A 16,076-nucleotide genomic window follows, 5' to 3' on the forward strand; every position below is an offset into this window, starting at 1 on the left:
TGGGCTGGACTGGGCTGGTCAAAGAGGGGGGGGGTAATGGCCGGACATTGTGGGTGGGCTGGGCTCCCTCACCTCCCCCCCCTCCCCCCAACCCAGGTGGGGGGTAGCCGGTGGGGGGGGGGGGGGGGTGGGGGATAGTGACAGGGTGTGGGGTTGGGATGTGGTGTCTGTGCCCCTGGCCAGTCCCCCTTCCAACGCCCCCCTACCAGTTGATGAACCTGGAGGCGATCAGAGCGTCCCGTGCGCATTGGCCCTGACACACACCCTCCCAGCGCTATACTGGAGAGCCCCTCCAGAGCGGTCCATTTAAGCTGTGGCGTAAATCCTGTGTTCCTCCAACTCTGGTGTCTTTTGCACTGCCCACTCCATTCACCCCACCTATTGTAGTCAATGAGGAGGTGGGGTATGTGGGGGGAGTGCCCATATAGTTGGTGTCACTCTGCAGAACTAGGGGCCTGGGTGGGTGGTCAGTGCGTCAGCTGGGACTTGGAAGTTCCTTAACTGCGATTTCCTAACTGTGAGAAGGAAGTAAACTACTTTTGAGTTACCTTTCAGGGACTCCTCATTGACTACAATAGGTGGGGTGAATGGAGTGGGCAGTGCACAAGACACCAGAGTTGGAGGAACACAGGATATAAGCCACAGCAAGATGTCTGCGGTATTAACGGTTCGTGCCTGGACACCGTCCTAGTCCCATGGGGGGGGAGAACACAAGCTGCTCTGCCTTCCCCCCCTCCACCGCCTCCCGGCTCTCCCCCCACCCCAGCCAGCCCGGCCAGTGTCCAGAGCGGTAGCCCACGGTCGCTCCCCTCTGTGTCCTACCTCCTCTTTCTCTCCATCACCAGCCATGACGCTGGTTTCACGATTTTTAAAAGCACAAGTGAACAGCACTGACGGGAAATCGGCCCATCGGAGGCGGAGAATCGCGGAGGCCCCGGAGAATACCAGATCGGTGTTTACTGTACGTGCGTTCCAGAACGCATTGACGCTGCTGCCGAGGTGACGGAGAATTGCGATTTGGCGTCAAATCGGCGCCCGCTGCGATTTTGATGCCGGTTCTTTGCCAACGGAGAATCCCGTTGCTGTTATTTACAGAATGCAGGACCCTATATGTCGGCCTCCTCCCTACCAACTCGGCTGGCGTCCCAGAAGTCCTTTTTGAGGAAAAAAAAAACAATGAACATAAAATCATGAAACAAATCACTACCCTGTAACGGCCACTTTACATTATTGCAACAGAACCAATAAAACTTGAACTGAAACTTGACAATGTGACATTGGGGAGTTGTCCTTGATCCCTCTTTTAAGCAAATTAAAAAAAAATTGAATTCACTGATTAACTAATCAAAGGAGCACGGTAATGAAAAACAAAACTTTAACATCAACACTCGAGGCTCGGCCACCAATGGTGGTGTTAGAACACTCACTGGGTCCATGGAGATGATCTGATTATCTGCGTAATCAGATAATCGGTGGCCCTGCCGCGTGCCGGGGAGGGGGGCGAGTGCCGGGGAGGGGGGGGGCGAGTGCTGGGGAGGGGGGGCGAGTGCCGGGGAGGGGGGCGAGTGCCAGGGAGGGGGGCGAGTGCCGGGGAGGGGGGGGCGATTACCGTGGAGGGGGGGCGATTGCCGTGGAGGGGGGGCGAGTGCCGGGGAGGGGGGCCGAGTGCTGGGTTGAGGGGAGTAAATGAGTGCTGGAGAGGGGGAGCGAGTGCCAGGGAGGGGGGAGAAGATGAGTGCTGGAGAGGGGGGGGGGGGCGAGTGCCGGGGGGGGGAGGGGGTGAGTGCCGGGGGGGGGGGGGGTGGGGGTGAGTGCCGGGGAGGGGGGACGAGGGTGTGCCGGGGAGGTGGGATGAGGGTGTGCCGGGGAGGTGGGATGAGGGTGTGCCGGGGAGGGGGGGCGAGTGCCGGGGAGGGGGGGGGGGGCGAGTGCTGGGGAGGGGGGCCGAGTGCTGGGTTGAGGGGGGCATGAGTGCCGGGGAGGGGGGATGAGTGCCGGGGAGGGGGGGGCGATTGCCGGGGAGGGGGGATGAGTGCCGGGGAGGGGGGTGCGAGTGCCGGGGAGGGGGGGGGGGGGAGTGCCGGGGAGGGGGGGGGCGAGTGCCGGGGAGGGGGGGGCGAGTGCCGGGGGAGGGGGGGCGAGTGCCGGGGAGGGGGGCCGAGTGCTGGGTTGAGGGGGGGTGAGCGCCGGGGAGGGGGGGGGCGAGTGCCGGGGAGGGAGGATGAGTGCCGGGGAGGGGGGGCGATTGACGGGGAGGGAGGGGCGATTGCCATGGAGGGGGGGGGCGAGTGCCGGGGAGGGGGGGGGGGCGAGTGCTGGGGAGGGGGGCCGAGTGCTGGGGAGGGGGGCCGAGTGCTGGGTTGAGGAGGGGCGAGTGCCGGGGAGGGGGGGGCGAGTGCCGGGGAGGGGGGATGAGTGCCGGGGAGGGGGGGCGATTGACGGGGAGGGGGGGGGCGATTGCCATGGAGGGGGGGGCGAGTGCCGGGGAGGGGGGGCGAGTGCTGGGGAGGGGGGCCGAGTGCTGGGTTGAGGGGAGAAGATGAGTGCTGGAGAGGGGGGGGGGGCGAGTGCCGGGGAGGGGGGGGCGAGTGCCGGGGAGGGGGGGCGAGTGCTGGGGAGGGGGGCCGAGTGCTGGGTTGAGGGGAGAAGATGAGTGCTGGAGAGGGGGGGGGGGGCGAGTGCCGGGGAGGGGGGGGCGAGTGCCGGGGAGGGGGGATGAGTGCCGGGGACGGGGAATGAGGGTGTGCCGGGGAGGGGGATGAGGGTGTGCCGCGGAGGGGGGATGAGTGCTGGGGAGGGGGGCCGCGTGCTGGGTTAAAGGGAGAAGATGAGTGCTGGAGAGGGGGGGGGGGGGGGGGGGCGGAGTGCCGGGGAGGGGGGGGGGGGGCGAGTGCCGGGGAGGGGGAATGAGTGCCGGGGAGGGGGGATGAGTGCCGGGGAGGGGGGATGAAGGTGTGCCGGGGAGGGGGGATGAGGGTGTGCTGGGGAGGAGGGATGAGGGTATGCCGGGGAGGGGGGATGAGTGCCGGGGAGGGGGGATGAGTGCCGGGGAGGGGGGATGAGTGCCGGGGGGGGGGATGAGGTGTGTGCCGGGGAGGGGGGGATGAGGGTGTGCGGGGAGGGGGATGAGGGTGTGCGGGGAGGGGGGATGAGGGTGTGCGGGGGGGGGGGGATGAGGGTGTGCTGGGGAGGAGGGATGAGGGTGTGCCGGGGAGGGGGGATGAGTGCCGGGGAGGGGGTGCGATTGCCGGGGAGGGGGGGGGCGAGTGCTGGGTTGAGGGGGGGATGAGTGCCGGGGAGGGGGGGCGAGTGCCGGGGGGGGGGGGCGAGGGCTGGGGAGGGGGGCCGAGTGCTGGGTTGAGGGGAGAAGATGAGTGCTGGAGAGGGGGGGGGGGGCGAGTGCCGGGGAGGGGGGGGCGAGTGCCGGGGAGAGGGGATGAGTGCCGGGGAGGGGGAATGAGGGTGTGCCGGGGAGGGGGATGAGGGTGTGCCGGGGAGGGGGGATGAGTGCTGGGGAGGGGGGCCGCGTGCTGGGTTAAAGGGAGAAGATGAGTGCTGGAGGGGGGGGGGGGGGCGAGTGCCGGGGAGGGGGGGGGGGCGAGTGCCGGGGAGGGGGAATGAGTGCCGGGGAGGGGGGATGAGGGTGTGCCGGGGAGGGGGGATGAGGGTGTGCCGGGGAGGGGGGATGAGGGTGTGCTGGGGAGGAGGGATGAGGGTATGCCGGGGAGGGGGGATGAGTGCCGGGGAGGGGGGATGAGGGTGTGCTGGGGAGGAGGGATGAGGGTATGCCGGGGAAGGGGGATGAGTGCCGGGGAGGGGGGGTGAGTGCCGGGGAGGGGGGATGAGGGTGTGCCGGGGAGGGGGGATGAGGGTGTGCCGGGGAGGGGGGATGAGGGTGTGCCGGGGAGGGGGGGATGAGGGTGTGCTGGGGAGGAGGGATGAGGGTGTGCCGGGGAGGGGGGATGAGTGCCGGGGAGGGGGTGCGATTGCCGGGGAGGGGGGGGCGAGTGCTGGGTTGAGGGGGGGATGAGTGCCGGGGAGGGGGGATGAGGGTGTGCCGGGGAGGGGGTGGCGATTGCCGGGGAGGGGGATGGCATACCTGATGGCACACCTGGCACCGCGTGGCACTGGGGGATGACACCCTCTCCCCGTGTCCGTCAAGGTTACGGTGGCCATGAACATTTATGCCACGGGGTCATTCCAGGTGCCGAGTGGGGGCCTGTCCGGCATCTCGCAGGCATCGGTGCACTGGTGCATCTGGGCAGTGACAGACGCCCTATATGCCATTGCGGACTGCTACATCCGGTTCCCTATGGACCAGGCCAGCCAGGATGCCCGGGCAGTGGGCTTCGCTGCCATGGCCGGGTTTCCCATGGCCCAGGGCGCGATCGATGGGATGCACGTCGCCGTGTGGCCACCTGCAGATAACAGGGCCGTGTTCACCAATAGGAAGGGGACCTATTCCATGAACATCCAGATGGTCTGCGACCAGCGCATGATGATCCTGCACATCTGCACCCGGTACCCGTGAAGTGTACATGACTCATGCGTATTGGCGCAGTCTTACATCCCCGGCATGTTCGAGGGATGCCACCCCCGGCTGAGGGGCTGGTTGCTGGGCGACAGGGGTTACGCGTTGCGGTCGTGGCTGATGACGCTTATACGGAGGCCACAGACTGACACGGTGAACAGCTACAGCGATGCCCGTGCAGCAACCAGGGGTGTGATAGAGAGATGTTTGGCCTGCTAAAGATGCGTTTCAGGTGCCTGGACCACTCTGGAGGTACCCGCCAGATAGGGTCGGCCGCATCGTTGTGATCTGCTGCCTCCTGCACAACATCGCCCAGCAGAGGGGCGATGTGCCACAGCCAGAGGAGGGGGGAGTGGAGGAGCAGCAGGAAGAGGCGCAGCCCTCCCCAGATGAGAAGGATGGGGGCAATGGTCAGGACAGACGGGCTGGACATGGGCTGGAGGCTGCCCACCATTACCGGCTGGGCCAGCGGGCGCGGGACAGGCTGATAGCCGCCCGGTACTCTAACTAGGGGGGGGGCGGGAGAATCGGCGAGTATGGGTACAGACCGCACACCACAGCACCAGCCGACCACCCTCACCCCCCCACGCACCCACCACCAACACCCTCACCCTGCCACCCACCCACCACCAACCACCCCCACCCCACCCGCATGCACACCATCCTTCCATTCCACATCCACCTGCGGCACAACGGGCCGGGCTCACACGGTTGCCGGTGGAAGCGTGTCTATTGCAGGCCATGGAGGATGATGATGACCCGCTCTGTGATGAGCTCCTGGCTCCACATCGTTGGACAATGTCTGACCCATGGCCACAGTACCACCATCCTTCCGGACCATCCCTGCATGCTGCTGTGACACTGCAGCGCACGGTCCCGTCCTCTGCCCAGGGGGATGGAGAAGGCGACCCGGGGGGAGGGGGGGCACACTCACCTGGGGCTCATGTAATACCACCCCTCACACACACACTGACGCTCACCTCATACCACACCCCCCGCATGCTTCGGACAGAGCACAATGGCAGCTTCTGTAGGTGTGAAAGTGATTTCAATGACAAACAGTCCATACACGTGCCCTAGCTGCTAAAACGCGTCTGTGCCCTGCACCCGTGCCAACTTATTCAGTGTCTAATTGTTTGGCCTTACGGGCCCTTTGACCACATCGAGGTGGTTCCCCAGACGGTACAGCAGAACAGGAGGTGGTCTCCTGTGATTCCTGCCCTGTGACTCGGGATCCCTTTGGCGGCCGTTTCCTGGGGCGGACCGGCCTAGTTGGGCCAGGCTGCGGCTCGGGCGACTAGGATGGCGAGCTGCCAGCCTGTCCTGCCTGCTGCCCACCAGCTGCACCTGGGACAGAAGGGGAGGGGGGGGGGATGGAGTCCAAGGTGCCGCGGTGTTCCGGGACCTCCCCTCCACGGGGAACCGGGACGGCCCCAGCACCTCCTCCTCCCTCGGGGTGCTCGATGGCCCCTGGGCCTCTACATGGGTCGGGGGAGCAAACGGACCGGCCCGACACCTGGCGCTGCCAGTCCTGGAGGCCCGCCCTGGTATCGACAAGGTCTGCAAGTTTGCAGCCATGGAGCTCAGGGAGTTGGCCATACCTGTCTGTGTCTGGGCAACGCCGCCCAGCACCTGGGAAATGGCGCCGATGCCCCCAGCGATGGACTGCTGAGACTGGGCCATTGCCTGCGGAGACTAGGCCATGGCCTGCAGAGACTAGGCCATGGCCTGCTGAGACAGGGCCATGGCGTTGAGCGCCTCTGCCATCTGCCGCTGGCTCTGGCTCATGGCTTCACGTGAAAGGGGACCGTGTCCTGGGCCACAGACGCCGCCTGCACGGAAAGCCTTGCATACTGCTCCCCATGTCTGACACCGTCGCACCCATTGCCTCCACCACGAATGCCACCCGTGCGGTTTCGGCCTGGGTGTCAGACATGACCGGCACCACTCCCAGCTTCTGGACGCGGTGCACTCCTCCACCTGCGTCTGCAGCTGCCACAAGACGGCCGTCACCCCCTTCGATCGTCCCTGGTTCGGTGGCTGCATTGTGTCTGTGGGTGGGTATGGTAACTCCAGGAACGCGGGACCCGTCTGGGCGGCAGATGTTCGCTTGCGCCAGGTTGCCCTCCAACCTTCCGGCCCCTCTGCTGCTCCTACCTCCACCTGCTGTACCTATACGGCTGTGTTGTACGCACCAGTAAGTGTACCAGAAGCCTCATCACTAAAGTGCCCAACGGAGGTGAGTGTCTTTGCGATGGTGGAGGGTGTTGGAAAAAGCAGTGGCGTTGTGTCGTGAGCATCGTCCGACCCAGAATCCATAGTTCCCTGGGGTGGCGAATCCTGTCCACCCACCCGCTGTGTGTCACTGTCCTGTCTTTCGGTGTCATGTGTATCGGTGTCCTGGGTAGGGGCGTCCTGGGTAGGGGCGTCCTGGGTAGGGGTGTCCTGGGTAAGGCTGTCCTGGGTAGGGCTGTCCTGGGTAGGGGTGACCTGGGTAGTGGTATCCCGGGCAGGGCTGTCCTGGGGAGGGCTGTCCCGGGTAGGGGTGACCTGGGGTAGGGCTGTCCTGGGTAGGGCTGTCCTGGGTAGTGGTGTCCTGTGTAGGGGGTGTCCTGGGTAGGGCTGTCCTGGGTAGGGGTGTCCTGGGTAGGGGTATCCTGAGTAGGGCTGTCCTGGGTAGGGCTGTCCTGGGTAGGGGTATCCTGGGCAGGGGTGTCCTGGGTAGGGGTGCCCTGGGTAGGGGTGCCCCGGGTAGGGGTGCCCCGGGTAGGGCTGTCCCGGGTAGGGCTGTCCCGGGTAGGGCTGTCCCGGGTAGGGCTGTCCTGGGTAGGGGGGCCCTGGGTAGGGCTGTCCTGGGTAGGGCTGTCCTGGGTAGGGCTGTCCTGGGTAGGGGTGTCCTGGGTAGTGGTGTCCTGGGTAGGGGTGTCCTGGGTAGGGCTGTCCTGGGTAGGGCTGTCCTGGATAGTGCTGTCCTGGATAGGGCTGTCCTGGGTAGGGGGTGTCCTGGGTAGGGTGTCCTGGGTAGGGGTGTCCTGGGTAGGGCTGTCCTGGGTAGGGCTGTCCTGGGTAGGGGTGTCCTGGGTAGGGCTGTCCTGGGTAGGGGTGCCCTGGGTAGGGGTGCCCTGGGTAGGGGTGTCCTGGGTAGGGCTGTCCTGGGTAGGGGTGTCCTGGGTAGGGGTGTCCTGGGTAGGGGTGTCCTGGGTAGGGCTGTCCTGGGTAGGTCTGTCCTGGGTAGGGCTGTCCTGAGTAGGGGTGTCCTGGGTAGGTCTGTCCTGGGTAGGGCTGTCCTGAGTAGGGGTGTCCTGGGTAGGGCTGTCCTGGGTAGGGTGTCCTGAGTAGGGGTGTCCTGGGTAGGTCTGTCCTGGGTAGGGTGTCCTGGGTAGGGCTGTCCTGGGTAGGGTGTCCTGGGTAGGGCTGTCCTGGGTAGGGGTGTCCTGGGTAGGGCTGTCCTGGGTAGGGCTGTCCTGGGTAGGGGTGTCCTGGGTAGGGCTGTCCTGGGTAGGGCTGTCCTGGGTAGGGCTGTCCTGGGTAGGGCTGTCCTGGGTAGGGGTGTCCTGGGTAGGTCTGTCCTGGGTAGGGTGTCCTGGGTAGGGCTGTCCTGGGTAGGGGTGTCCTGGGTAGGGGTGCCCTGGGTAGGGCTGTCCTGGGTAGGTCTGTCCTGGGTAGGGCTGTCCTGGGTAGGGCTGTCCTGGGTAGGGGTGTCCTGGGTAGGTCTGTCCTGGGTAGGGTGTCCTGGGTAGGGTGTCCTGGGTAGGGCTGTCCTGGGTAGGGCTGTCCTGGGTAGGGCTGTCCTAGATAATGGTGTCCTGGCTCGGCTGTGACGGGGGCCTGTGGCTGCCCCCCTCATCGCTGGGTGTCACACGCCTGCGTCACCGCACTCGCACGAGACGGGGGCGTTGGCTCCATGTTGCTCCGGGCCTGTCCAGCCTTGTGGCTACCCTGGGGCGTTGTGTGGGTGTCGCATGCCAGAGGGGCCGGGTTTTTCCCTGTTTCGTGGCCACCCTAGGTGTCCTGCGGGCGGTCCGCATCCGCGGGGACGGGTGCCTCGATGTTTGGTCCTGCAATACACAATACAGCTGCATGGTTAGACATGCGGGCGGTGATCGGGGTAAATGGGGGAGGAAGGATATGGGGGATATGCGGGAGGGGGAATATGGGGGAGGGGAATATGGGGGTTATGCAGGAGGGGGGATATGGGGGTGGGGGGATATGGAGAATATGGGGGAGGGGGGTTATGGGGGTTGGATATGGGGGGAATGGGGACGGGCCGTGGGGGGTCTCACTTGGTCGTGCGCCCCAGACCTCTGCATCGGCAACCTCCCAGTCCTTAGGTCCGCCTGCCAGTTCCAGGGCCCTCTCCTCATGAACGGTGAGTGGTCTCTTCTGTGTGTGCTTCTTCTGTGGGGGGGGGGGGGGGGGGGGGGGGGGGGGGTGGCAGGGATAAAGGGCAACAGTGTTAGGCAGGGATATACATGCAGGCCAGCGGTTGTGCATATATTGGCACAGGTACGCGGCACATTAGGGTTAGGGTTAGGTTTGGTTGCATCTGGGGGTGTGCCGCACATGGGGGGGGGCGGGTACTCAACCTGGCTACCCTGACGAGGTTGTTCACCTTCTTGTGGCACTGTGCGCCTGTCCTTGGTGTTACAAGCACAGCGCTGACGGCCTCTGCCATCTCTCTCCACAGGCGCCGGCTGAGGCGTGGGGCAACCCTGCGGCCGTGTCTGGGGTACAGGGCCTCCACCCTCTGCTCTACTGCATCCAGGAGCGTCTCGATGGCACGCCCCTTGAACCTCGGTGCTGCGTGGCGGGCGGCTATCTTGTCGGATCTCCGGGGGTGTGGGGGGGGGGGTGCGTCTTTTGTGCTGTGACGCCGCCTGCCGTCAATAACGCCGCGCGTCCGCGGCAGGTGGCACCGTCGCGAATGGCGTCACGCCGCTACTAGCCCATTCCGGGCCGGAGAATTTGCGCCGTTTGTGGGGGGCCCGACACCAGAGTGATCCACACCGTTTTTGGCGCCAGGTCGAGGCCATCGCGCTGATTATCGGAGAATCCCGCTCAGGATTTAAGTAGGATAGGAGAAGGTAACAGAGTGAGGGGGAGGGGGAGCGGGCAGGAAGGGATTTGAAGATTTTAACTCAGTTAGCGAACTGATTTTAACTAGCGTCTCTGTACCTGTCCAATGCCTCACACATGGACAGGCTTTGACAACGGCCTAGCAGCTGGGCATGACCGAATAGGGAGAGAGGGACACCGAGGGCAGGAAAAACAATTTAAAACCAAACAACTCAACTCAGTTTGAAGTTTTAAAGCAGAATATAATGGATTTTTTTCTGAGAATACTGCTTTTGAAATTAGATGTCATTATTTTGGATAGATGCATAAGCGTGAAGGCTATCAGGTCAGCTTTTGTAATTGGTTTATACGGAGTTCTGAAAAGGCATTTTGTTTTGTTTTTTAGGTGTGGGGCGTTGCACGTTGGGGATCACATTTTGTCGATTGATGGGATAAGCACCGAACACTGCACCGTGCTGGAGGCCACCCAGCTCCTGACCAGCACCTCTGACAATGTGAAGCTGGAAATCCTGCCAGTGCACCAGAGCAGACTGTCACTGAAGCCAGCAGAGCAAGGTACATCTGTTCCCCTTTAACATGTCAGAATGAGACAATAAAGAGCATCAAAACCATTGTTGGGATCACTTCACAATGTTGAACTGGTGGCAAGAGGGAACCCAGCCTACTGGTACTCTGGTAATAAAAAGCCAAGCGCAATATGGTGACCATCTTTCGGCCAAAACTTTAACAAGAAACACAGCTTAATTGGGTGTAATCTCACCATGTTTATCAAAATGTCAGGCTCAGACTGAAAACCAGCGTGCCACTCTCCAGTTGCAAAGACCAGTTTTCTCCCCAGACCTTGAGCCTTGTTGAGAAAAAAAATGAATGGGCGTGGTTTACGCCATCACTCTGGCGGGGTCTGCTGGAACTGGCAGCCGGCTCCACAGAGATCTGGACGTCATCTTTAAAAGGGGACCCCGATGAGTACTGAAGTGGAACTTTCCCCCCTGCTCCCCTCCACAACCCAGCACAGAGGTATTGCCCCCCCCCCTCCCACTAGGCAAACAATCATCGGAGCAGCCCTCCTCCCCCCCGGGGACAATCATTGGAGTCCCCCGCCATGGAAGTATCGCACCTCACTGCCCACACTCCCCGTGCCTTCAAATTCCTTCCTCACTGCCCACTCCATCCCCCTCCCACTACACATATCTGCAAACCATCCCCATGTGTCTCCCACGAGGGCCCACCCCTGTCACTGCCCCCAACACTGCCCCCTGGCATTGCCCCTTGGCACAGGTTGTCACTGTGCCAACCTGGCATGCCAACCTGTACCAACCATGCCCCTCTTTCCCCGGGGGTATACTTACCCTTGCACCGCCAGAGGGATCCCCTTGACTGAATCCCATTTATAAAAAGCTGTTGTGAAGTGGTGTTGGCGACGTTTGAATATTCAGTGAGGGGGAATAATGTGGCGGGGGGAGGGTGCTGGATAATGATACTTAAATTTATTCCAATCCATTAGAATGAGGGTCTCGCCCTTCGAGGCTGTGAAGCTGTGAGGCCGGCAAGGGACAGGGAAAATGGGGAAATGCGATCTTTCCGAAGAGGACCGGGTTTCCTGATTCTCCCTGGATTTTACGCCCACGTCCGTGTTCTCTCTGATGGTGAATGCGGGCTGCAAATCATTCCAACATGTTCTATCCCAATCCTGTCCGTAATCTAACCAATCAACAAAATCAACTGAGGCTCCAGTGAAAATGTGCATGATCTTTCATCCAGTCAGTAATTGATCCCAGAAATCCACACAGGGATAGGTTTTTCTCTTGTTAGTTCAGTGGGAAAAATCAGGAAAACTCCAGCTCCAAATGTTCCAATCCCTGCTCTATGGCGAATCAGTTGATTTCACCTGGGAGGGGTCCTTGTTGGTGCACTCCAGGGCAAGGGAGGTGAGAAAATCTTCCAGCATTTCCTGTTCCTGACCTCTTTCGCTGAAACCTCGCTTTGAGGTAACTGGTTGCTGTGTGGGAACAGGGTTGGGCCTGATTCAGGTGCAGCCCCTCCCCTATGGTCGAACAGCCGGCTGCTGTTCACCGTCATGGTTCACATGAATCTTGGGCATTGAGGCGAGGGCGTGGAGGGCAACCGTGAGACGGCACACAGTGTCAGCATCATCAGAGGAGGAAGCCAATGGGAAGAAGAGGCAAATGAGAAAATGCAGGTATTCACATCAAAGACTTCTCACTGACCTTGGCAAGAAATGACAGTGATTTGATGGAAAGGCTGTATCAGCATTAGGCACCAGGTATAACCATCAAGTAGCTGTAGCCCAGGAACAGAATAGAGTGGATAAAGTGAAGGGAAAGATAGGACACTCTTTCACTGCTCCCGGACATCCCAAAGCACCTTACCTAACCAAATAATCTGTTTGTTAGCTATTAGAATCATAGAATCCCTACAGTGCAGAAAGAGGCCATTCAGCCCATCAAGCATGCACCAACCCTCTGAAAGAGCACCCCACCCACTCCCCGCCCTATCACCGCAACCCCACCTAAACTGCACATCCTTGAACACTAAGGGGAAATTTATCATGGCCAATCCACCTAACCTGCACATCATTGGACACTAAGGGCAATTTATCATGGCCAATCCACCTAACCTGCACATCATTGGACTGCAGGAGGAAACCGGAGCACATGGAAGAAACCCACGCAGACGAGGGAAGAATGTACAAACTCCACACAAACAGTGACCCAAGGTCAGAATCGAACCCAGGTCCTAATTGGGTCACTATTAGCTGAGGGATAAATATTAGTAGGAAGCGGGCAGAAGATTTATTTAGGATGTATCCAGGGCTGTTTAGTAGATTGGTGGACTTCCAATCCAGGATGAAAAAGAACGTCTGTTTAGTTCAAGCGGCATGAAATTAGGAAAGAAAACAAGCCAATACTAACCTTTGAACTCAGGGACGGTCTGGTCAATATAACACTAATGTTTGTGAGCCTTGCAGTGGAGAATCTGATAGTCCTGTTACCTACATTAGAGCAGTGAACAAACTTCAAATGTATTTCATTGGCTATGAAGCACTGAAGACATGGTGAGGTTGTGAAGGTTGTTTCTCTCACGAGATGGCTGATGTGACAAGATCATTTCCAAAAAAACTTGGGGCAAGAAAAACGTGAAGAAACTAAATCAATAGAAATGCGACTCTGTGATGAAGATGACACTTCCAAGCCTCTTGAAGACCCTGCAGCTGCTGGGCAATGCTGCAGTGGGACAACAGGGATTTTCTTTTAAATTCATTCTCATGGTTTTGGCATTGCACGCATGGCCAACATTAATTGTTAATCAGTAATTGTGTTTGAGAAGGTGGTGGAGAGCTGCCATCCACATGGTGTAGGTGCATCCACAGTGCTGTTAGGGAGGGAGTTCCAGGATTTTGTCCCAGTGACAGTGAAGGAACGGCGATATATTTCCAAGTCAGGATGGTGTGTGACTTGGAGGGGAACTTCCAGATGGTGTTGTACCCAATGCATCTGCTGCCCTCGTCCTTCTAGATGGTACAGGTCATAGGTTTGGCAGGTGCTACTGAAGTCGAGCATCATCCTCCGCCACCTGCAGCTTGACATACGTGATGGCGAGGAGTCCCGTGTGCCGGCAAGACGATGACACAACCGTTTCCGGCGTTCTAGAAGTATTGTGTTAGACGGTGCTAACAGAAGGGCTACACTTGCTAATGGTGCAAGTGGGTGATCGAAGCTGCTAACTAGGGGAGGCACTGAGAATTAGGGACTTTGAAGTAGTTTAATCAACTAGCTGTCACCAGGTGGCCGAGACATGCAAAATGGCGTAAACTTCAGTAGGACTTGAAGATCTGCCGGCGGCCAATGGTGAGCTGGCATCGCCGCCAGAAAGCACGGCGAGGGATGGTGTGGAAAATCCTGGCTGATATTTTCGTTCCATATATGTCTTGATTTGTTAATGTCGTGATGTGAGCTGTTAATTGGATGTAGCCATAACAGAACAGTAATTACTGAAGAGCTCAGCGTGTTCAGTACAGTTTAAACAACGTGATTTAATGCGCCAAAATAGAGCCCCGTTTTGGGTAAATTTAGTGGGGTCGTTCTCGGTGTCAAGAACAACCCCGCTATCAAACAGGACTCTCTTGTTTTTCTTGGCCACTGCGTCAGTGCAGGAAGATATCGGGCGCCATTTTTAAATGCCGCCCATCTATCTATCTCGATCCCCTCAGACACTCCATCCCGGCCTCCAGACACCCCCACTGCCCCAACCTACCTCTTAGGGGGTCGTCGAGCTCCCCCCCCCTCACCCCATCTCTTAACAGCAGCGCACCCCCTGGCCCAATACCTGGCACAGGCAATTATCAACTGGGCACCTTGGCAGTGCCACCTGAGCACCATAGCAGTGCCACTCGAGCACCCTGGCAGTGCCAAGGTGCTAGGCTACCAATGCCAAGGTTCCTGGGTGCCAGCGGGAGTGCGAGGGTACCTCCCTGCCCAGAGCCCAACCACCCAGGGGCCTCCGGTGGCCTGGGAGACCACACCAGGTACCATTACGCCTGCTTCACGTTTGTTTGGACCAGTGCCAAATAGTGCCAAAGCGAGGCCTCCCAGACGCGGGCATTCATTCCCGGGCCTCGGGAGAAGCGGGCACTGACATATGATCTCGTTAGATCTCGCGAGGCATTCCAAACATCGCAAAAAACGTGAGAGGCCTCTGGGAAGATTTAACGGCCGCGTCGCGTCGCGAAGTCGAGCGTGATGAGGCCATTCAATCGTGCCCAGCACGTCTGTATTTGGCACTTTGGGTAATGGCAAATGGTTGGTGACTGCCTGGGATGCGAAAGGACATTGGCAGCAGTGGGGGCGGTTTACTGAAATATTAATAATCTTTATTAGTGTCACAAGTAGGCTTACATGAACAACCCAATGAAGGTACTGTGAAAAACCCGTGGTCGCCACACTCTGACGCCTGTTCAGGTTCACTGAGGGAGTGACAGCACGTCTTTCGGGACTTGTAGGAGGAAACCGGAGCACCCGGAGGAAACCCACGCAGACACAGGGAGAACGTGCAGACTCCGCACAGACAGTGACCCAAGCTGGGAATCGAACCCGGGACCCTGGAGCTGTGAAGCCACAGTGGTAACCACAGTGCTACTGTGACATGTGAAATGGATCGTGAAATTGACATGAAGCAAATGGATCGTAGCATTCTCCGAATCCTGTTGAAAGGTTATTGTATTACAATCAGAAAGTCAAAAATTAACAAGCAAATAAATTCTCCAATTTGTAAATACTCCCAGGCAGAGTAAGCCTCTGATACATCATTCCGATTAGTAAGCAGTACACTTGTATTGATTTTTTTGATAACCTCAAGAAAGATTGTGGTAAACGAAACTGAAATCAATTATTAAATGTAATTTCTTGCATGTCTACTGCTCTGAGGAAATGTTCTAAGGTCCCGTTCAACTTGAGTTCAGTGTCAGTGAATAGCATCGGGCAGTTTGTGATCGTCCAGGCAAAGCATTTCAGACATTGGAAATAAGTCGTCTGAAGAAAATATGCAGGATTCCCCATGACCCAGTGATGAGCTTACTGGGATGGGTAGTCAGCTAAATAATCAACCTTCTAACCCAGACTCCTGTGAAAGTGGGGAATCCTTCGCAGATTCAGTACTGGTCCAGTAAGCACGTGTCACTGATGCTTAAATGATCCAAGCCTCTCGATTATATTCCAGCCTGTAACACACATTCCCAGACATGTGTTATTAGTATGTAAATGATCCAAATACCTCAATTATCCTTGGAATCCCTACAGTGCAGAATGAGGCCATTCGACCCATTGCGTCTGCACGGACCCTCCAAAGGTGAACCCTGCCCTGGCCGATGCCCCCACCCCATTCCCGTAACCCCACCTAGCCTTTTGTAGTCACTAGGGGGCAATTTATCATGGCCAATCCACTTAACCCGCATATCTTTGGATTGTGGGAGGAAACCGGAGCACCCGGAGGAATCCCATGCAGACGCAGGGAGAACGTGCAGACTTCAGACTGTTATGCGCCAGGGTTTAGAAAACTCCAAAGTATATCATGGAGTTCACCTGGCCTACAACAGTTTATTAATTTTGGTTACAGGGAGCACAAGGGCCTACCTTTCAGGTGTTATTCAACAGAGGCCTTAAGCACTTTTAATCTAAAACAAAGTTTATTCTGCGAATTCAGTTAACATTTTTATAAACACACACAGTAAGCATTTTTATCAACTAAAAACATAAATGTCCCACACAGCTGCAGCACTCTGTATATAACCCTTAATGAATTCCCCTAAGCTGTTTCAATTTAATAACAACATCCCATAAACCAAGAAACCCTTTTACCAAAACAGTAGGTTTGAATTACTTCCAGAAAACATTCATCACTTTTAATTTATTAAGTCATCTGGAGACAGCTTTTAAACTGAAGGTAGAGAGAG

General features: G+C 58.6%; 1 protein-coding gene across 6 annotated transcripts in view; it reads left to right on the top strand.

The window, feature by feature from the left end:
* Positions 1–16,076, top strand: part of grip2b (glutamate receptor interacting protein 2b) — a 1,006,802-nt gene that overhangs the window by 843,209 nt on the left and 147,517 nt on the right. For all 6 annotated transcript variants that reach the window (XM_038810787.1, XM_038810785.1, XM_038810786.1 and 3 more), the window contains exon 9: positions 9,993–10,162. In XM_038810787.1, the coding sequence (XP_038666715.1) occupies positions 9,993–10,162 (170 nt within the window). The remainder of the gene's footprint in view (positions 1–9,992; positions 10,163–16,076) is intronic.

Source organism: Scyliorhinus canicula, chromosome 11 (assembly GCF_902713615.1).
Source record: "Scyliorhinus canicula chromosome 11, sScyCan1.1, whole genome shotgun sequence".
Lineage (NCBI taxonomy): Eukaryota > Metazoa > Chordata > Chondrichthyes > Carcharhiniformes > Scyliorhinidae > Scyliorhinus > Scyliorhinus canicula.